This window comes from Pomacea canaliculata, linkage group LG6, assembly GCF_003073045.1.
Source record: "Pomacea canaliculata isolate SZHN2017 linkage group LG6, ASM307304v1, whole genome shotgun sequence".
Taxonomy (NCBI): Eukaryota; Metazoa; Mollusca; class Gastropoda; order Architaenioglossa; family Ampullariidae; genus Pomacea; species Pomacea canaliculata.
The window spans coordinates 22,997,796-23,021,066 of record NC_037595.1 but is presented as its reverse complement, the minus strand read 5'-3'; the positions used below and the strand labels follow the sequence as shown (position 1 = coordinate 23,021,066).

Below are 23,271 nucleotides of genomic sequence, written 5' to 3'. Positions count from 1 at the left end.
CGTATATGCAGATGTCTGAAGTGTACAAATGTATCTTTCTTGAATACAGCAACTGACATCTTACTGGAAAATATGGAGCTACATACAGAGATGGGGCAGCGCTGTGCAGAGATGCTGACTCGTGGAGAGGCAGTTCCTGAAAACATTGTGATCCAATTGATCAAGGAGAAAATTGACTCACCAGAAGTTGCCCATCATGGTAACATGGATTTATGTTACACTCTTCTGTCAAGAACTTTTTCTTCTTGCTAAATTTTTCAGAAGTCTGGTTTGCAGTGTAAAGACTCTTTTTTGGCATGCTATTGAAAGTAGTTTGTTAACCTATTTTAGTATACAGGATATGACAATGTAAGTTCTTCTGAATCTAACATAGTGGATATGCAAGTAGCCAGCACAGTACGTAAAATTTGAAATGTAAAGAAGCAACATGTTTTCTTATGCTTTAATACATTGTTCACATTTAGCAGTCAAGCTAGTGAATGCAAGATAGTGGACAGAATTGACACCTAACTTGATTTCATAATGACTGAAGGTGTTAATGTGTATCTTATATATGTCATTGTAATGACACTTGCCACATTCTCACAAGACTTCACCTAATTTACAGATTTTAACATGTATTTTGGTCTGCATAAAGTAAACTGTATTTTATAGAATATGGAATCTTCAACTATAAATTACAAAATAAATCTACAAAAAACCCCAAACAAACAATTTTTGTATGCATAAATAAGCGTCTGTAGTGTGTGTATATATATATCGTTGATTTTAAGGGTGAACTCATGGGTGAAGAGAAATGATAAAGTCAAGCATTTTTAGGGTTCACTTTAAAAAGTATGTATAATCATCTCCTACCTTAAGGTAAACAACTACATGTAATAAAACAATTCCTGGCATGAGTATTGTGTGCTTTGACTCGTTTATGCAGGATACGTTTTAGATGATTTCCCCTGCATGTCTGAGGCTACTTTAACAATACATGACCAACTGGAGCTGGTCAAGAGCTGGAAACTGAAACCAGATTTTATCATCAACATTCGGGTGAGTCTGGCAAGCTCATGAGTCATCATTCATATCTTTTGAAGGGATGTACATTTGAGAAAATGCATTAATTCCAGCAGTATAGATTATAAAGACAATAGCATTTTATGCTGAGCTAGCAACTAAGCCAAGGAACCAGATTGCAAACTAGTGCCACAAAGAGAAAAAGAACAGCATTTGTAAGATCAGATATCTGTTCAGATAGCCACTTCTCAGTGAATTGATGACATGCTTAATTGTGGCATCACTGAACTGCCAAAATATAGACTGTAAATGTACACTTGACATCTCTAACGTGTAATGCAGAAGTTAATAAGATTGGGCAGATCAGTTTTTCACTTTTTCCTAATCATTTTCAGAATTCTTTTAACAAGAAAAATTCTCTGTTCTCTTTTGAGGAATAAAAGATAAATCAGGGAAGAAATATTATTGTTTTATTTTATTATAAAAATTATTTTGTTTGATTTGAATAATGTGTCATGTGACTAGCTACCTGACAAGGATTTGGAACGAAGACTGCTGGGCCAAAAAGTGGATCCGGTGACAGGAGACATCTACACCAGGGAAGTTTACGCACCAGAAAAACCAGTTAAACCTGTGAGTGAGACATTACTCACAAAAACACACACACACACATGTATAAAGCCACTTACAGAAACAAGTAAAAGTCAGAAAAAGTAATTGTATGCAATGTGTTTGCGCACACACAGACACATGCATGAACATGTGTAAGAGAGATGTACAAAACACAAACACTTATAAACAGCATAGTGAGTAGAATCTATGCAGGAAACTGTAATATAAATCTCTACTGTTGTCAAAAATCCTTTGAACTTATTCACAAAAGAAATAGATTAAAAAAAAAAGGATCTGCAAAAGTTATTCTTTTTTTCTTTACTAAATACTTTAAAGCCTATACTTAGTTCATCTACTTCAAATTTACATTAAGTTTTTCAAATCCTGTGAAATTCTGCAACATTTTTCAATGGTTTACTTTAATACTGTACTTAAACAAGAGATTCAGAAAAAGTAATCCTGTCCTCAGATGTGAAGGTGGAGTGAGCTTTATTGTTAAACCCACAAAACACGCACATTTTACATTTCGTATGTTTGGTTAATTCTGCAATTCTTTTATGTGAGAAAAGGATGAAAAGCAGGACATTTTAGCAAGATTCTGCAGCGCTGAGAAATGCTATGTTGGTTCTACAGAAAATAAGGATATATATTATTAGCTTATTGCACATTGTGCTGCCTCACTTTTTTCTTAGTGCAGTCTCTTTTGCCTCTGTTTTTGTTGGTTTGCATCCATGGGAACAGATTACCAAAAAGGAGGGAGAGGAAGAAGAAGAGGAGGAGGAGGAGCATGCAGAAGAGGAAGAAATGGAGGTAAGGGTCTTGACACGAGGAAGAATCAAAGGTTCCTTTTTCATCCCATTGGCCTCTGATAACAGGTGTGAGTGGGGTTCCTGATAATGTTTGTTTAAGAGAACGACACGATCTTACAGGGTCTGACAAGTGAGCTTTTGCATGGTCTTGAAAAATTCTCATGCTGTTGTTTTAATTATTGCTGCATGACGTAAATAGGTATGAAGGATAGGAGCACTTGGGAAAGTTCTTGAAGAATATATGCTTTGTACCATTTTGAAATGGAGGAGAGGAGTCCTGGCTGTTTTTTGACTAGAATTTGTTTACTTCTGTTGAACAGGAGGAAGAACACCTAGCTGAACTTCCAGTAGAAATCTTGGAACGGCTGATCCGTAGGCCAGAAGACATGCAACAGCAGGTGGAAAAGGAAATCACCTACTTCAAGGAAAATATGCTCCGACTGATTGAGGTGAGCAAGTTGTGTGTGTGTGTATGCACAATTGCACATGCACTACAGGCTGAAGAAAAGAGTTGTGGCAAGTGATCGAGTGCAATGTGAACTTTCTAAAAAAATAAAGGACAAAAAGCTGCTACAGATTTGAGGAAATAAACACTTCTCTCATTAATGGACCATGATTGTCCTTAGTAAAATGTCATTACTGAGATTATGTTAGCGGAAAGCTAAATAGAATTTGAATCGCAAGATACATATTGGGTTTTATAGGACTATATGGCTGATCACAATCAACAGTACCTTGTAGAACTGGATGGGAACCAGCCACTTGACATTCTTCTTAAGGTAAGTAACTCGTACCAGCATCAGATGGTCAAATAATATTAGTGCAAATGGTTGCATAGTGACATGGACTGCTTTCAGTGGCAAACTTCCCTCAGTACATTTCATAGAAGTCACATTGCACACTATGCTATTTTCTCATGGTCTGTGTGTCCCCTGAATACTTATTTGCCAAAACCTTTTTGATCTTCTTAATATTATATTTGCACGTAAAAAAACACTTTCAATAAACATTGAGATATTTGCAGCAGAAAGCTACCCTGATTGGTACTCACTGGTTGCATCTGGGGTTAGCCCAAGTATAACTGAAGATTAACCATTTTTACATACAATTCCAAGCCTGAGTAAGACGTCTCTGCAGAGGAGAATAATAGGGCTTATCTTTGCAAAAGGTGACGTAGTCGCCCTTGATGTCTATTCTCGCTGCACGAACATGAGGTACTAAGCAGCATATACTGCTATTTCAGCAAGTGATACAGAAGATGAACTGCTTTGTTGTTCGGCCGGCTGCTGCACCAATCCTTCTCCAGGGGGAGGAAGAGGAAGAAACACCTGAAGACATTGACACAGATGAATTGATGCGTTCTTTGGCATCAAGGAAGATGTTAGCACCCCGTTTCCGTTGGCGACGGAGCCGTTGGCTGCGTTACTGTCCCGTAGCACTGTTTGAAGGAAGCAAAGTTCTGGGTAAACCAGATCATGCTGTCAGGTGAGGAAAAACAGTTTTAATATACTTAAATTTTTTCAATAAAGCACACACTATATGACAAGCAAATAAAGAGTTAGATCTCAACAACAGTTCACACAATGCTAGTCCATCTTCAAACCCCCTCCTATTTTTTTCATTTATTGATTACCTCCCTACTTGTCTTCCTCTGCAGAATCACAATACCTTCAGTTCTCTTTACTCAGTTCCTCTTTGTTTCTTATGTTTGTCTTTTATGTCATCAGTGCTATTGTTTTTTTCTTCCATCCTTCATGTGTTGTCCATGTCTCATTCTTGTCTAAGAGCACATTTCTTAGTATGCAGTATATAAATCATGTGTTTTTTTATTATTGTTATCATCTTCATTATTTTTCAGAACATCCTGTAAACAATTACACCATTAGTTCTGAAAGTGGCACTCTGTCCTGGTTTTGCAGTTCATTCTACTAATTCTTTATGTGCATCATTTTCTGTCTGCGAGGCTAGAATCATTTTTTCTTGTAAATTCCTTAAAGAAATTTTACACCATGCAAAACTTAATACAGACAGCTAAATGGTAAGATGATACTAGTCTTCTCCATTTTTATTTTTTCATCCTTTTTGTTTGATTTTTTTTTTATGAAAGGTTGCAGGACATTACAGAGCACCCATGTTTTCAGATCAAGAACAGATTTGCTTAACATGCTATACAAATAGTGTGACATCCTTCTGTCACATGTTCATGTCTGTTCTGAAAAGTTTATATCTGCTTTTGTTTCTGTCTCTTCCCTGCTTCAGTTTTCTGGACAAGATGTACTGTTTCTCAAGTCCAGAGGCCATGGAAAAGTTCATGAGAAATCCTCGCCCATACCTCCTTCCACCGCAGCCCCGCCCACCTTGCAAGATTGTTGTTCTGGGCCCACCTGTTTCAGGAAAATCCTCCGTATGTGCCCTTCTTGCCCAGAAATACAATGCCAAGGTAAACACTTGTTGCTGAATATGGCCACTTTGAAACACTGTGATACAATGTTTTAGTTGATTGTGCTACGTCATAAATTATGCTGTTTCACAAGGCTTTAGGCTTCCTGGACCTTTGGTCTTGTATTCACAAATATGAAAAACTAACCTTACCTACAGAAACTGTTCTTAAGATTCACTTTTGTTACTGTGTGAGAACAGTAAAGAGGACAAGTCTAACAGCCCCATGGTTTTATGGGCATGTAAATGGTTCACTATCTCTAGAATTTGGTATGGTATGGAAAGTGGAGTCCAACTTTCTCCTTCTATTTCTCTTTTTGTTTGTTTATTTTCCCTGATAAATCCAATCTTGGGTGGGAAAGGAGAGTTTTCCAGTCATAGGCATGGGTAAGCCTTGAACAAAAGCTATGATGCCTACTCTTGGTAGCAAACAGTATATGTCACTCCCTGCCAATGAATTCTGTTGAAAGTTGTTTTGGCATTCTTTGAGCAACAACTTTTCTCTGAGAACAGGTGTTGAAGGTTGAAGAGATCATAAAGCCTTCTCTGAAGGAAGAAAAGGAGAAGCTGCTGCACAAAGTGAAGACTGAGACAACAGAAGCGGCCATTCAGGCCATCAAAACAAAGATTAAAGAGCAGCTGGAGGCGGAAATGCAGGCAAAAGAGGAAGGTGAGAATTGTTGCCCAGTAAAGAAAAACAAAGAGATTGGTTTGTGTCTCCTGATGCAGTTCAGAAAATGCTCAGCAAATAAATGAAGAAAAATGGATGCATCCAAAGCATATATTGATCTGTTAATGTGTTTGAACTTTGCCACAAATCACGATCATCTGATCATCTTTGAAATAGAGAACTGAAAAATATAGTTAAACCAACTATTCCTGATCATAGTAAATAATTGCTGCTTAAAGATTTGGGCATGAGAAGATCCAAATTGGATGATGTCTGCCCAGGAGACTCAATTTAATATCAAAAGAGGGAACACAAAGTCTCAGAATAAATAAGTTTGCGTTTTTGTGTTTGTAACATTTGTGGCATTGCTGATCACATTACAAATAGCCCCTTTTCCTGTAGAGGTAAGTAAAAAGAAAGTGTTCTTCAGTGCATTATCATAAGGAATTTATTTAAAATTATACATGTACCACAGTGCCAAATTGGGAAGTTTGAAGCTTGCTGTTCAGTACAGTTTTTTTTTTGTTTGTTGCTACCTTACTGTTTATGGGAGAAATAAGCAGGCTGTAAAATTTTTCATGGCTTCTTACCTGTTGTATTTCCTGAAGTGTAAGTTGTTGTAGTTTGTTAAGCCTAATTAAAGTTAAGTCACAAATCTTTAATGGTTTAGGAGACTGCAAAGGGAAAGGTTTGCTGAATATTTTCCAATCTTTTGTGTAAATAGCAGCTAGACTTGCAGCAGAAATTGCTGCCAAAGAAGCAGAGGAGAGAGCAGCAGTGGAAGCAAAAGAGAAAGAGGAGCAGGAAGAAAGAAGCAAGACAGAAGGTATAAATATTTATTGATGTTTATTGACAGGAATTGATGTGTGTACTTAGAGGTAGGACAGCTGGATGCAAAGAAAAAAAAATAGATGAATTGTAAACAATTCATTGAACTCCAGTGGAAAAGGATCAAGAAAACATAATTCCATGGAGCGGTAGATAAAAGGGATGTATATTGATTAATATTTGATAATGTGGTAGTGATTTATCTATCACAGCATCAGACTTGTCTGACAACCTCTGTCTGCATGAAAGAAGAATTTTCTTGTGTCACCTGTACAATAGACTCCATTTTGCTAAATAATATCAGTTTATGAGTGAGACAGCAGTTTCTGGAATTGTTGATTATCACATGTTTCTGTCTACTTCTTGTGTGAAGCAGATATATTGTGAAAAAAAAATCATTAATATCTAATAACTTACAGTGTGATGCATTTATAATTTTTTTGTAGAATGCCTTTGAGTCTTCTATGCCATAAACTAAAATATTTTAAAAGTAGCCACCTGACCAAAACATTATAGTTTCATAATGAGGAGGTACATAGAAACTAAGAAATATGCTTAATTTTCTTGTTTCCTGATGTTGTCACAAAAGAAGATCATTCAGCCCTTAAACACACCCTTGGAACAAAGGATTTACATTCTTTTCACTAGATTTATCCAGAGCCTGATATATTAAAGTAAGCAGGACCAGATACTTTGAAGTGGAGCACTTGTATAACAACTGCCCTTTTCAGGGGAGAGCATCACATGAAGGGGGGGGGGGAGATGGTAGTTCACTTCTGGAATGTTTCTGAAAAAATAATTTTTTCACTTTTTATTTGAAACATATGGATTTCTTGACTATTTCAGAAATATTAACATTTCTTGATGGTTTCAGAAAAAATTAGATATTTTAACTGTTTCAAAAATGTATAGATTTCTGGTTAACCATTACTTCTACCTTTGATTATTATGATTTCCTGGATGTTACCAAGTGAATGCAGGTAGCATACTTTTATATGCTGTATATTTATTTCCCATTAATAAATAATGCCTCTTGCTTTATAGTTAAGGACAACATGGAGACAGACAAACTTGAAGAGGAGGAACCAGTTCCTCCACCTGAGCCTACAGAACCAGTTCCTCCACCTGAGCCTACAGAACCAGTTCCTCCACCTGAGCCTACAGAACCAGTTCCTCCACCTGAGCCTACAGAACCGGTTCCTCCATCTGAGCCCGAAGAACCTGTACCTCCACCTGAGCCTGAGGTGGATGCCACCCACCCTGAGGTGGTCAGTATGGTCACAGCAGCTGTGGCTGAAGCTGAGAAGCAGGAAATCACCTTGCCAGCTGAGGTTATTGTTGAGCTTATGGAGGCTGCCATTGCTGATGCAGAACACAAGATGGCAAATGAGCAGCCTTCAGGACCCTTGTAAGATAATAAGATAATAATTGAATTTAATAATTATAATACTAATAATAATAATAAGAAAATATTACTAAGTTGCACAAAGAGAGTAGTGTCAAGGATATACCAGTAGTCACCGATGCCATCATTTACTGCCTTCTGCTGTCAAGACCCATATCAGTTTAATACATCAGGATTTAAGTACATGACCACCACTAACAGCACCAACAACGACAATAATTAATTTTATTACATGTATTGTATTTAAGTAAAATGCCCTGTGGGACCCCGGGGTATGCTTGCCTAGCAAGCATTGTAAGAATAGGGTCCCTGCCATCCAGCCAGGCATGTCGTAAGAGGCGACTAAGGTGGACACCTCACCTAGAGGTAAATTAGGTTGTGGTAGGGCTAACAACCCCACCATGTAAAAAAAAGTATGTTACAGAAACTAAAAACCAGAGAACTCGTCACAGATGGCGGAGGTAATGAAGCACACCAGGTGACTGACTAATGACGGACGACAGCCAAACCCGAAAGGGAGCTGGCGCCCCGACAGTGGATTTACTGAAGCCGAGGCAAAAGTTGAGGGTGGGGTGCTGGAACGTCCAGACCTTGTACCAGACTGGCAGGATGCTCCAACTAGTCAAAGAGTTTGACAACTACAACTTGGACATCCTGGGAGTCAGTGAGGTCAGATGGACCGGCACGGGAAAGAGGAGACTAGCGTCAGGACATACCATCTTGTTCTCAGGAAGATCAGACGCTCAGCACTCTGAAGGAGTAGCTCTACTCCTCAACAAGAAAACGGAAAAGGCACTGCTGGAATGGAAGCCTTATGGACCTAGGCTTTTGAGAGCAAGATTCCATTCAAAGTACACCAAGCTGACAGTGCTAGCCTGCTATGCACCAACAAATGACTCTGAGGCAGAAGACAAGGATGCTTTTTACGATCAGCTCCAAGCAGCCTCAGAGTGCGTTCCAGCCCATGACATGTTGCTCATCGTCGGCGATCTCAATGCCAAGGTGGGAAGTGACAACACCTGCAGGGAGCATGTCATGGGCAAACATGGAATCGGAACCATCAATGACAACGGAGAGAGACTGGCAGACTTTTGTGAAGAAAACAACCTACTGATTGGTGGCACACTCTTCCCACACAAAGACATCCACAAGGCAACATGGACATCACCAGATGGGACCACAAAGAACCAGATAGACCATGTCATCATCAACCGAAAATGGAGGAGCTCACTTCAAGATGTTAGAGCCTACAGAGGAGCAGACGCTGCCAGTGACCACACTCTTGTGATAGCCACAGTTTCCCTGAAGCTACGTCGATCACGAGGAAAACAGGCACGTCAGCAGAGAGTGGACTCCGGCAAACTGAAAGATCCAGCCACCGAAAGGGCCTTTGCTATGGAAGTAAAGAACAGGTTCCAAGCACTAGGAGACCAACAAGAGATGACCTTAGACGACTTCAATCGAGTCTTACAGGAATCAGGAGAGAAAATACTGGGCTTCCAACGGAAAAAGAAAGAACAGTGGATCAGAGAAGAGACATGGAAGAAGATAGAAGAGAGAAAGTCAGCCAAACAAAGAATCAACAGCACCAGATCTGAACGCCTGAAAGAACAACTCAGACAAAGATATGCAAAACTAAACAGAGAGGTAAAGAGGATGGCAAGAACCGACAAAAGAGACCACATAGAGAAACTGGCAGATGAAGCAGAAAATGCAGCAAGTAAAAATGACCTGAAGACACTGTACAAGATAAACAAACAGCTAAACAACGGGTTTAAGAACAGTGATGTGCCAGTGAAAGACGTGAACGGTAATGTCATCGAGGGAGAGGCAGAAAAACTACAGCGCTGGAAGGAACATTTTGAGTCGGTTCTGAACAGACCAGATCCCCCTCAGCTTGCAGACATCCAGCCAGCAGCTATAGACCTTGACATCTGCACAGACCCACCAAGCCTGGAAGAAGTGACAGCAGCAGTCAAGACAATGAAGAGCGGCAAAGCACCAGGGGCAGATGGAATAACAGCAGAGATGTTGAAAGCAGATATAAATGTGACAGCTCCCAAGCTGACTGAAATCTTCAAGCAAGTTTGGGAATCAGGGCAGCTCCCTGTTGCTTGGAAGACAGGGCTCATCTTCAAGTTACCCAAGAAAGGAGATCTTGGAGACTGCAATAATTGGAGGGGCATAACACTTCTTTCCCTCACCAGCAAGGTCTTCAGCAAGATTGTTTTGTCAAGACTGACGGCAACTCTTGAGAAAGACCTCCGACCACAGCAAGCAGGATTTCGTCCTGGGCGATCCTGCTCCGAACACATCTTCATTCTGCGACAGATTCTGGAGCAGAGCAATGAATGGAACACACCGCTGTACATCAATTTCATCGACTGGAGAAGGCTTTTGACAGCATCCACCGCGAGTCCTTATGGAAGATCCTGAGGCATTACGGAGTCCCTGCAAAACTTGTTCAGGTCATTGCAATGCTGTACAGCGATTTCAAATCCCAGGTTGTCTGTGACACGGAGCTCACAGACCCCTTCAACGTCAGTACCGGGGTGAAGCAGGGCTGCATTCTGTCGCCGTTCCTCTTCATCCTGGCCATGGACTGGATCATGAAGACTTCCACCGACAGTGAGAGGAGAGGGATCAGATGGACCATGACTATGACAGCAACAACAACGCTGGAAGACTTGGACTTTGCTGATGACATTTCCCTGCTGTCACACCGCCACCAAGACATGCAGGAAAAAACAAAGGCCTTCTCAGAAACAGCTGGAAACCTTGGCTTGAAGGTCAGCACAAAGAAAACGAAAAGTATGAGAGTGAACGCCAGAGTCCAAGACGGCATCAAACTAAATGGAGAAGAGATTGAGGAAGTTGACAGTTTCACCTATCTTGGGTCCAAAATGTCAAACACCGGGGATGCGGAGGTGGAGATTCGAGCCCGACTGGCGAAAGCCAGCCATGCCTTCGCCTCACTCAGGAGCACATGGAAGGCAAAAAACATCAGCCAGAAGATCAAACTGAGAATCTTCAAGTCAAATGTGATCAGCACCCTCCTTTACGGATCAGAATCCTGGAAGATGACCAAAACCATCAGTAACAAGCTTGACGTCTTCCAAAACAGATGCCTCAGCGCATACTTAACATCTTTTGGCCAAACACCATCACCAACGAAGAACTCCACCGAAGAACTGAAACCGAGTCCATCACCACGCAGGTTCAACGAAGGCGTTGGCGATGGATTGGACATGTGCTCCGCCAGCAGACCGCAGACCTTTCCAGAGTCGCCCTACGATGGACTCCAGACGGCGAAGAAAACGAGGCCGCCCAAAGGAAACTTGGAGAAGAACAGTGGAAAGGGAGATGAAAGGAAAGGGCTGGACATGGGGTCACCTAGAGCGGGTTTCAGCCGATCGACATCGGTGGCGGACTCTGGTTGAGGCCTTATGTGCAACCTGAGGCACGAAGAGGAATAGATAGATTTAAGTAAAATGTTAGCTCTCAGCTCTAAAAACCCAAAAATAGTTACTTACAACATTAACAGTAAATACCACAACAAAAGCTAAGCAAAACATCTGGACTCAGAAGTAACAAATATTAGCAAATGCAGTTGGTCCTGTAGGAAAATAATCTTTAACTGCTAAATGGAAAAATGTAACACAACTAACCATGATACCTATCTTTTCTGTGGCTAAATCTTTCAACCATGATTTTATTTGTCAGCTTTTGATCTGTTATTTCATTTGAGTTAAACTTATTCAGATGTGATATCTGTATAGCAAAATAATGAAATACTTGTACTCTTGGTGTCCTTTCTCTAATTTGATAGGCTGACAGCTTACATTTGGCAACGGGGGTATGATATTTTAACTAAAATGGGGGGATGAAAATTGCGGTGGTACTCATTCATTCCCTTTCTCTACCTCCTTCTTTTTATTTGGAGTCATTGATAAAATCTTGAAATAGAGAAAATAAAATAATAAACATGCTCTGAGGCAATGCATACCAAACAAAAATAGTCCTTGACTGAAACGGTGGCAGGAACATTCTTGCAAAATTTGGGAGAACTGGACAGGTGGTGTGGATTTTCAGGTTTTAACTTTGCCCATAAACACACACATACACGCATGCACACACACACAAATCAGTGAACTCTGCTTTACTTAATTATCAGTGAATTCCTACAATTCAAAAAAGAAAAAACCAGCAAAGAAACAAGAAAAAGGGCTTCCTCATTCCTCAGCAAAAACAAGGAAAACTGAATAGTCTGCTGTGTCTTGCAGAAAGGGTGGTTGGATTCTGGACAACTTTCCATCCACCCGAGAACAATGGAATGTCTGTATTGAGAAAAATTTGCTGCCTGATGATGTGATTGAGCTCAACGACACTAGCGAGAATGGCATGTTCTTGACAACACGTTACTACACAGTGAACAGGGACTACATTGTTGGCAAGGCCCAGGAGCGTCTAATGCTGGCTGAGATGGAAAAGCAACGGATAGCAGAGGAAAAACGGTAAGGAGCAAGAGAGATATGGCTTAGGTCAGGCTTGGTAGCATCTGGTTTTTCTAGCAGCAGAAAATGAAAGTGGTCAAGTTCTAAATTAATTGGTGTCTTCTAGGTATGAAGCATGAAACAATCAACAGTATTTGGTAAATAATTTTTCTAAATTCTTACTTGAACTAAATGCATTAGGATATAAACAACCAGCAGCATGAAAGAAATTTTTTTGTGTGCATTTCATCATTCTTTCTGTTTCTTTTCAGACGCCAAGAAGAAGAAGAAAGAAGAATTGCTGAAGAGTTGAGGAAGGCAGAGGAAGAGGCAAAACGAGCAGAAGAAGAGGCAAAACAAGCAGAAGAAAAGGCAAAGCAAGCAGAAGAGGCAGGTCAAGAAGCTAACGACGGACAATTAAATGAAGGCAGGTTGCAGAGAAAACATGATATGCGGTTGCTGTCTTTTTTTCTTTAGCAAATTCAATGAATGATTGCAGTGCATACAGTAAGTACCCATACAATGTGTTTATATTTCTGTAGAATAGCTGTCATCTTTGGACTAAAGGTTTGCTTAAGTATGAGCTCACATTTCTAATAGACTGCAGAATCAGGTGACATGATCTGCCAAGTACCAGTGCTGGGCTTTTCATTTGTGCAGACATGTGACTGATCTGCCCAACATTTATCAAATTTTAGCTGAACTCAAGTTTTCTTTCAACGTGTCTATACATTTCTTTGGCAAGCAATCTTTTGAAGTATTTGGACCCACACTTTGGAATGTTCTGCAAGTGCACAAGGTGTACCCAGGCACAAGAAACTTACAGAAAACATCTTAACCAAAGAGCCAAGAGTCCAGTGTTTTATGTGCGCAGTTCAAGAGGTCATTATGAAGTGTCATTTTTTCCCTCTGCTTCTTTGGAATTGCTGGAGAACCTGGGAGCCAGGCAGTGGTATCTAAGGCTGGAGGCAATTGCAATTCAAAACTAGCTGCTTCGATACTTGTATATGTGGCTCAGAAAATATTCTCCTTGTCAACCCAGATGTTGAACCAGACTTTACAGGGTGAGGTAGTGAGGAAGTAGAGCAGGGCATGGCCCTCACCACCTCAAATGAGTACAGGTTCTAGTACATTACTCCCTGGCGACTGTCATCTTTTGAACTAGTTTGCCTTCTGTTGTCCTCTTTCATTTTCTGTTCCCCCCTTCTACCTTCTGTTGACACCTTCCACCTTTGACTTTGTTGCAGAAAAAAGTCCTGCAGAAAAAGATCCTGCAGAAAAAGATCCTGCAGAAAAAGATCAGGAGGTTGAAGATGAATCAGCAAAAGGTTAGTGTCGTTTTCTCCTCTGTTGCTTTGGATTTGCTATTTTTGGGTGTATTGTCCTTATTAACCTTTTCTGTAAATGTGTCTGCAAGATTTTTGTATTATCTATTAATGGCTCACAATTTCTTGGCTAGTGTCTGCAAAAAATTGTCTTTTTTGATTACGTTTGCATAGTTCAGCTATGGTAGCCATAAAGAGCATTTATCATGTACATTGTTTGCTGACAGGCACCTTGACTGTCTTTGTTTTGCAGACAGTGCAGTGTAGTAATTTGAAGTGACTGCTTAACATTAATAGCACTTTAAGCATGGAATGGATCTTTTCAGAACACTTTATTTATGAAATAATTTTATCTGATGTAGATAATATATTAACACATTTGTGTGTGGGTGTGTGCGCAAGTGTAAGATTTAGTAGCAAACACTGATCATGGGAGTGATTTGATAGTTTGCTGTGTCACTAAAACTGCTTTTGTTATGTAGTGTGAGCCTTGCTGTGTTTCTAGTCAAAGAAAATATAGAGGAGAAAGCTGTGGAAAAGATAGAGGAGGTTGAAATAAAAACAGACGTGGCTCCCAAGGAAAAAACACCAGGTACTGGAGCTGCTTTTGTCAACCTTCGATAGCCATTTTGTATTTTTATTCATTCTTTCTCTTGCAAAATTTTAAAGATTAACTGATGATTGATGTAACAGACCACTGACTGGGTAATTCTGCAAGCATAAGAACAGAATCCAGCGTTGCTGAAGATGTCCAAACTAAAATAAAATCTGATGGGGACATTTTGTAGTGCAATTAAGTGCACAAATGACCGTTATAAGAAGACTGCAAAGGAATATCATTTTTCAATTTTCCATCTGACAAGGAAAGGTAAGGAATATTTTCTGAATAGATTTTAACAATGCAATGTTTCAGTTTCATCCAGCTATGCAAACATGATATATAAAAGTTGGGTTGTAGGATGTGACCGCAAACAGTAACATGGTTAAAATGTACAATATGCAGCTGTTTGGTGGTTTGACAATTTCAGTATCACTCGAGATAGCAGCTAAAACTGTTTTTCATTTTTGCTCCTTGGTCAAACCAGGAATTGAGGATGTACCTGTCAGCGCTTGTCATCAGTGGTCAGGGAGGGGAATAACCGCTTGATAAAGACAAAATATAAAAGACACATTAAAATTTCATGATAGGATAGCAACGATATCAAACCCATTTTTCTCCCCTTTTTGTGTCTTTCTGTCTTCTTTTCTTTTTGAACACAAGGGTCGCCCATGGTCACAGTACAGACTCCTATCATTGGAAACTTGTTTTTTTTAACTTCTATGCTTCAGTAATGTGACAGAAAATCAGTAGTTTTTGTCCGTGAAATTAATTATACTTGGAGTCATATATCTGTAGATCTGTCATGGACTAGGGCTTGGATTTAATAATCATATGGAGATAGATTAAAGGTGCTCAGCTGCATGCTTATCATTGTTTCAGATGCAGAATTTTGGTTCAGAATAGCTGTCATCAGAACTTAAAAAAGGAAGTTTACCATGGTGCTGCTGGGGCTACAACCAGTATCACAAACACTTTGAATCAAGTCAACTTAATGTGGAATGCTTCCTTAATCTCTTGGATGTTTTGGGCTGGTGCCAGGCAGTGTTATGTCCTAGATAAAAACAAATGCCACGTTCCCGCCCCCATAAAAAACTTCAAATCAACCAGTTATAAAACTTCATCACTTAAAAGAAAAATCGCAGACCATATCCTTGCACCCTTGGTGACTACCTAGAACTGGACCTGTTGACATTCTCCATTCACCACGTTAAATTATCCTAAAAGAAAGCTAAACTACAGCTTAGTGCAGAAGTTTTACAAAAGAAATGGTGCAGTTTAATCAAAGTTTCATCAGACTTTAAGATTCTTTGGTAAAGTTTTTTGCACACTTTTGTATCAGTATCAGTACCATTCTTCACAACTCTTAGTCTTTCTGAGTATTAAAGCACAGTACGCAAATCTGCAAATGGTATATAAACAACAACAAACATTAAAAAAGTATATTGATCAGAACAAAGCTAGAATTTTGAGAGTGCATCTGGTCATTTCATTTAACAAGAATGTATGTTTAAAAAGCAGCCAGATGTGTGTTGCTGTAGTAGAAGAAATTTTTTTAAAGATTTAAAGCAAGTAGCTGCAGAAACAGCAATTAATGCAATAGAATATATAGGTATGGTGATCTATTACATGTATGTCAGTTACCAAAAAAAACTGCAGCATTGTCAGTATTCCATGCAAGCAAATAAGCATACAAGTTATTCGAAAAAGACAAAAATCTGTATTTTGCCATCTATCTCTTCACTTAAAAAAAAAATATCAGTGCAGTTTTAGCGCACCATTTTAAGTGATTTGAAACACTACACCCAATACCACCAAATATTAATCTGTAATTAATTAAGTAAATTTCTATAGTGTATTATCTTGCCATCAATAAAGGCTAGCTCAAAACACTTTACAGAGAAAAAAAAATAAACTCACAGATATAAGAATAATAATATGGCTTCAAAACAAAGAGTCCATTGTTGTTTCAGGGTGAATGCCATCATATGTACTTACATTCGATGAAACGAGCATTAAAGTTTACTTTTAGTTAATGTGTTTGTGTCTTTTCTGAATTCATTTTGCTTTTACTTCATATATTTTGCATACGTGTTTACAATTATTTGTGTTTATAAATATGCATTCTATTATGTGATTGGTGTGTGTGTGTATGACCATTCTTCACAACTCTTAGTCTTTCTGAGTATTAAAGCACAGTACGCAAATCTGCAAATGGTATATAAACAACAACAAACATTAAAAAAGTATATTGATCAGAACAAAGCTAGAATTTTGAGAGTGCATCTGGTCATTTCATTAGGTAAAGTGGGAACAATAATTACATGTACATCCCCAAACAAAAAGAAGTATAATAACATATGCATAGAACAACGTACATGAGCTGTGCAAGCCATTATAGCAGTGAAATGTTTTTTCTTTAAGGGATATAACCACTTGCCATGTGTATGCCCAAAATGTGTATGAAACTGGCATTATATGAAAGTGGTAAATGCAAAACATGAGTGAAAGATATTCTTGCCATTTCATTCTTCTGACAAACAGCATTTCTCCACAAGTTCTGATGGAAATTTATGAGGTAAAACTAGCTTGAGAAATATCTAGAAGTGATTAATATAGTTTTGATATTTCAAATAATTTAAAAATAATCTCTGCCAGAAATTGAAAATTAATGCTTAATCTTAATCTCACTTTCTTAACAGGAGCAAGTTTAGAGATGGAGGGCGCTATTGACGTGTTGGTTGATCAGGATACTGATGAGGTAGGTAAACAAAATTATTAAGAATAATGCTCTTTTGCAGTGTAGCACACTTCTTTGCCTACAAAAAGTAAGCTCAAGCTGGTTAACAGGAAGATGAATGCAAAACCCAAATGAATACTTGCATAGACCTTGACTTGCAAACGAGCATCACATAAAACCATGGCAGAATGTGTTGAATAGCATTTGATGCTCACTATTTTTTTTTTTGGTCACAAAAGATTAAAATACCTGAGGGGCCTGAGATGGAACTTTATTACAAGCAAAGACAGGAGTATGACAAAGAACTTGAAACTGTCAATGGTATCATCTCTGGTGGGACATCTTTGGAGCCTCTTGTAATTAACATCTGCTCCAGGTCTCTGGAGGAAATCCTTGAGGAGATCACTCAAGGAATTGAAAGTGGGTTCCATTCTTTCAACTTGCCTTCTATATTTAACTGCATAGTATTTGTTCCTGATACGTTCTTTTGTTAGATATTGAGACAAATCATTAAGTTCAAGCACACTGATGTCTTTTAATCAGATGATAAACTCTCTATTTTGACTTCTGGGATCATTTCAGGACACCAGATCATCGTTTACATATGAAGCAAATAGATCTGCAGTGGTTGCTAAAGCCATTGTACCTATATCAAACTGTACTTATAATGTGCAAGCCTTTATTTTAAATGGCAAATGGCATTTGATAAACACCTTCAAACTGGTAATCATCCAGCTGTGTTAACTGAGCAAAGGGGCTGAGGATGAACTAGGGGGATGGGGGAATCAGTGCTTTATGCCAGGCCAGCATTTCCCCACATGGAGGCAAGCTCGATGCACTTCACAAGAGACATGGGGCAGTGGGGAAAGAGGCCATATGATGTGGAACATTTTGAAGAAATACTGAACCAGCCACCACCAACAACCATTTTGGACATTGCCCCAGCCACCGAACAGCTCCAATTGAACACCAAACCACCAACCAAGGCAGAAATCATCAAATCCATCAAGTCTTTGAATATTGGCAAGACAGCAAGCCCAGATGGCATTCCTGCAGAGGCACTCAGGGCAGACCCAACAGCCACACCAGAGATGCTACACTCCATGCTGCAAAAAATTTGGGAGGAGGAGCAAGTTCCAGCAGTCTGGAAGCTTGGCTATTGGTAAAGCTACCCAAGAAAGGAGATCTGACACAGCGTAGCAATTGGCGCAGGATTACGCTGCTGCTCATTCCCAGCAAGGTGCTGACCAGAATCATCCTGGAGAGGCTAAAGAATGCCCTAGATAAGAAACTGAGGCAAGAGCAGGCAGGCTTTCGGCAGGGTAAATCATGCCCAGACCATATTGCTACACCATATTGTGAATCATTATTGAACAGTCCATCGAATGGCAGTCGCCACTCTACTTCACATTTGTGGATTTTGAGAAGGCTTTTGACTCTGTAGACAAGGAAGACATCTGGAAGTTGATGCAGCACTACTGATTTCCACCAAAGTTCATTGCCATCATCCAGCAGCTGTGTGAGGACTTGACATGCCAGGTGATCCACACCGGAAAGCTGACTGACCCCTTCGCAGTAAGGACTGGAGCGAGGCAAGGTTGTATACTCTTGCCGACAATCTTCCTGATCGTCAAAGACTGGATCATGAGAAGAACCTCTAAAAGCAACACGGGCAGTCAGTGGACCTTTGCTATGCAACTTGAAGATCTTGACTTTGCGGATGACATCAGCCTGTTGTCCCACAAGCAGCAGCATGAACATACAAAGCTCACTTGCCTCTCAGAAGAAGCAGCGATGATTTGCCTGACCAACATCAAAAAGACAGAAGTAATGCGGGTCAACAACAAGCAAGAAGCCCCACTCCAACTACATGGAGAATGTATTACAGAGACTGACCGTTTCACCTACCTTGGTAGCATAGTCAGCAAAGATGAAGGTACAGATGATGATGTAAGAATCCCAATAAAGCCAGCCCTTCATTCCAGATCTGTGGGAGAGAACCAACCAAAAACCTGCCAGCCAAGACATAGAAGCAGAAGTGGGGCTGGGACGGTCACACCTTGCGAAAGCTGGCCGACAATTTAACGAGACAAGCTCTAGGCTGGAACCCACAGGGGAGGCGCAGTGTTGGGAGACCCAGACAGACGAGGAGATCGGTCCACAGCAAGGCTGAGACAGCTGGCATGACATGGTCCTAACTAGAAAGGGATGCTCAGAACCGTGGTGTTATTGCGCCCCTATGCTCCACTGGTAGGGTAAAGGAATTATAATAAGAAGAATGACTCTGGGTTCAGAGACCATGCAGGCACTGTAGTTATGAAGCAAGAGTGAGTCATTTCTTCCAGGACAAAATGGGGAACTCAATGAAAAGCATCTTGTTTTTTGTAGTTACAATGCTATGCCCACAGCTTGGGGATAATACTTTATGTTTCTTTATTTCATAGTATCTTTGCTATCGCTTTATAACTACGGCTCCAGGGGTAAAACAATATCTGAATGGACTGGACAGAGCTTCCTAACTTTGGAAACAAGACTCTTAAAAATTGTCCTCTCGTTCCCCATGTTGCTCAAGGGCAACGCCTCACCCTCGCTTCATAGCTACCACCCCAGTACTCTAATCATTTGACTGTTTGTTTCCTCCTGATTATTTGGGTAACAGATTAAATAAATTATAAATTTCAGGAAGTGATGTCTTTTGTTTTCTGGTGTCATTTTCCAGGTGGTCTGATCTACCGTGGTGGGGCGTATTCAAGTGCAGACCAGGAAGAGGAAGAGATGGAAGCCACTGGTGAAAAGAAGAAGAAGAGGAGGCAGAATCTGAGGCTGAAGATACAGAGGTATCTTGCTGTTATTTCCTTACTGTCCGAGAGGTCTGAGGATAGGTGAATGAAAAATATTTGTTTATGGCCATTTTTAGTCTAACATTCTCATAAACACATGTACGACAGTCAATGAAAATCTGAGTTGTGGACCTCTGCTTTTACAGACATTTTACCACAATTATTTTAGAAGTTTTAATGATAGACAAGCAGATTTTAGAAATAAATGTGGGAGCTAGTTTATTGTGCTATTGTTATAATGCTTATGATGTCTTATGGTATTTGAAAGTGCATGTGCATAAAAATATATGATGAGCAGGTGCTAATAACAAACTGTACATGCATATTCAAGAAAGTCTGAGAAACATAACTTGTTCATAACCCAAAGACTATCTGTATGTAAAATCTGTGTAGATGCACATAGACACACAAATATGTTGACACACATATCTTTAAGCAGAACCTCATCTGCTTGGTGAAATTGATGTCTCTTGCTAACAGGAAGTGAACCCCAGCAGAAATCCCAAGAAACCTCTTGGTGAGTCTAGTTTTTTCTGCCCTGTGACACTGAAAGAGACCAATGTGCTCTTTCCTGGCGACCCGGAGAATGCAGTTCGTTACAGAGAAAAACTTTACTACTTTTCATCCAGTGACACCCGAGACCAGTTTCTTCAAAACCCATTGAGCTATATAAGTAAAGACAAACCACTGCAGGTATTTGAAGTTTTGGCAAAAAATACTGACTTAAGATCTGTATTTTCATTAATTCATTGTGTGACACTATGTGTGGCTTAGGCCTTGAAGTGGGCACACTCATGATGTGTTTGGTATGAGAACACTTAATGATGTGTTCAACACATTTGATTTGGGGCCACTCTTGATGTGTTAGATACAGTTCTTTGGTTTGATGTTAAATAATTCTTTGAACTGTTTCTCCAATATTCTAATAATGAAAAGGCATGTCAAAATGGTGTAAATATCACATTTACCACGACAAGAAAAAGTTCACTGCAGTTGGCAGAGCAGCTGCTTCTAATTGGACTTATCCACATGCGTGTAAATTTTGCTTTCAGATAAAAACACACTTTGAAGACTAGACTAGTATCAGTAAAATATGGTTTTGTGCTTTAAAAAAGGGTTTTGGTGGTTTCCTATGCTGTCTTATTTAGAAATGCACATACACACACACATTTACTTTCCCCTTCTTAAACCACTTTACCATTTAAGAAAGAGTTTTTAAAACACTATAAAGTATAAAGTGTTTGATAATTTAAACAAAATAATATATTTTCAGCTGTCAAAATGATACTATTCAGAAATTAAAAATAGATTAATAATGTTACTTTTTCAAAGGTATAGGTGTGGAATTTTTTAAAACCTCCAAAAAACCCAATAAATTGCCAGTAAACAAAGATCTGACATGATGTCACAGACACATTATTCAAGTGATTATAGTAAAATGGTTAAACATCGTTGCACTTAGTGCATAATTGCAGCATTCTTTAACTTTGCAACTTGACTTTTAAATCGACCCTACTGATGAATGATCTTGTCCCTTAGCCTCCTCCTTTGCGGCTTGTAATTCTTGGTCCTCGAGGCTCAGGCAAGACTCTGCATGGACGTCACCTTGCAGAAAAACTGGGTCTCTTTCACATTGCCTTCACGGAACGTCTTCAGGAGCTGATTATTGCCAAAACCAAGAAGAAGATTGGACCTAAGTATGAGGAAGGAGAAAAGGAAGCAGAAGAGGAGGAGGAGGTGTAAGTTATAGCTGCATCATGAAGTCACTTTTCTCCTGCTGATGTCTAGATAGCAACTAATAATTTATAAAAGCCCCTGGCTGAAGAACATAAGATGTGCGCAGTTCTTATTGAAACATCTTTTTCCTGCCTCCAGTGAATCAGGAGATGAGGAAGATGTGAAGGAAAAGACAGAGGATGATGGAGAAGATGAAAATAAATCTGTAAAGCTTTCTCCTGATGCTGTGGTGAGTGATGTAAATCAAATGTGATTATTATGATATAGTGGCCACTTTAAAATCAAGATGTATGTCATTATTGTAGTATAATTTTTTCAGTTTCGCATCCAGGCAGCTGTTCCTTGCATACAACTCATAAGGTTGCGGGTTGTATTTTTTTCATTGACAGGAAGGAGCCACAGATGCTACAGCAGAAGAGGCAGAGGTTGAATTGACGGAAATGGAGGAAGCTATCAAAAGTAGTCTCGAAGCTAATGAGTCACTGGCACCAGAGTTCCTGGAGACTATTGTCCCACAGTGGTGGCATAAAGAACCTTTCAAGTAAGTAATTATGGTTGTTTAGAAAAATATCTGATATGCCAACTTTTTTTCAACTACCAATGTTTATTTGTTTCCAGTATAGAAAAAAAAAGTTGACAGATATTTAAGAGATTTCTTTAGAGTAAACTGCCTTGCTTAGATTGTTAATCATTATTTAATTTATAACCATTAATCTACACAGGTCCACTGGCTTTATTCTGGAAGAATTTCCACGTTCACCCGAGGAGGCTCGCTTTCTGAGTGAAAATGGATTGTTTCCAGATGCTGCAATAATCCTACGTGTATCAGATGGGGATGTGATCGGCCGCCTTCTTCCACCCAAAATGGACAAATGGCGTGCCAAGAGGGACAAGATGTTGGAAAAGAAAAAACGCAAAAAGGATAAAGCAAAAAAGAAAAGGGTGGGCCAGTACTATAGTGATCATTTTTACATAAAGAACTTTTAAAGGAATTTGAAATTACAGGGCAAGTCAAAACACAAGTTGGGCTTAAATGATTTATTGTTCTAAATCTTATAAATCATTTATGCTTAAACTGTCAGGTTGCACAATGATCATTTATTTACAGCACGTCTAAAACACAGCTTTAAGGCAGTGCGATAGGCTGCATTATTGTCAAATGTCACTGAACCATTGAAGCAGGAGGGAGGGGTCATCAAAATGCTGACATTCTGGATTTGGAAATCATGCTGTAAACTTTCACAGCACAATGATGATGAGAGCACAGTGATGACAAGCGTACAGTGATGACTAGATAATGGCGATGACTAGACCACAGTGATGACAGGCAGACAATGATGACAAGACCACCGCAATGTACAGTGATGACCAGAGCACAGTGATAAAACACTAAGAAAGTAGAGAGCACTGGTGTGACAGATGATGTTTACAAACAGCAACATAGAGTTTCAATGTAGCCACTGCTTTAAAATTGCAAACTTTGTGGAAGAAGTTGACCAATGATCTCAGTGTGCCATTGCAAAAGTGAATGAACCTCCTTCTACATCACTTTTGTTGAGACTGGTTGAACTGTTAGTAGAATTTTACAGATTCTCAGATGAAGCCAGTGCTCCACTGGCACACTGCTTTCTCAACGTGACCAAGACAAGTCTGTTTATATTGTTTCTGTAAGCTATGCTACTCTGCAGATGGCAAGCTATAAATTAAGGTTACACTGGCCAGTCAGGAACACTGCTAACCATCTCTTAGCATCCCTTGACACTTTTCAAC

At 39.5% G+C, this 23,271-nt stretch overlaps 1 protein-coding gene across 1 annotated transcript in view; it reads left to right on the top strand.

The window, feature by feature from the left end:
* The window catches only part of LOC112566953 (adenylate kinase 9-like), a 37,699-nt gene that overhangs the window by 3,011 nt on the left and 11,417 nt on the right, over positions 1 to 23,271 (top strand). The window contains 23 exon segments of the mRNA XM_025243382.1: positions 50 to 199; positions 929 to 1,041; positions 1,531 to 1,638; positions 2,359 to 2,427; positions 2,747 to 2,875; positions 3,131 to 3,205; positions 3,670 to 3,911; positions 4,686 to 4,866; positions 5,379 to 5,535; positions 6,260 to 6,361; positions 7,408 to 7,771; positions 12,052 to 12,282; positions 12,534 to 12,688; positions 13,509 to 13,589; positions 14,092 to 14,178; positions 16,887 to 16,945; positions 17,164 to 17,344; positions 19,644 to 19,771; positions 20,245 to 20,457; positions 21,304 to 21,503; positions 21,640 to 21,730; positions 21,891 to 22,042; positions 22,224 to 22,443. Of these exon segments, the coding sequence (XP_025099167.1) occupies positions 50 to 199; positions 929 to 1,041; positions 1,531 to 1,638; positions 2,359 to 2,427; positions 2,747 to 2,875; positions 3,131 to 3,205; positions 3,670 to 3,911; positions 4,686 to 4,866; positions 5,379 to 5,535; positions 6,260 to 6,361; positions 7,408 to 7,771; positions 12,052 to 12,282; positions 12,534 to 12,688; positions 13,509 to 13,589; positions 14,092 to 14,178; positions 16,887 to 16,945; positions 17,164 to 17,344; positions 19,644 to 19,771; positions 20,245 to 20,457; positions 21,304 to 21,503; positions 21,640 to 21,730; positions 21,891 to 22,042; positions 22,224 to 22,443 (3,488 nt within the window).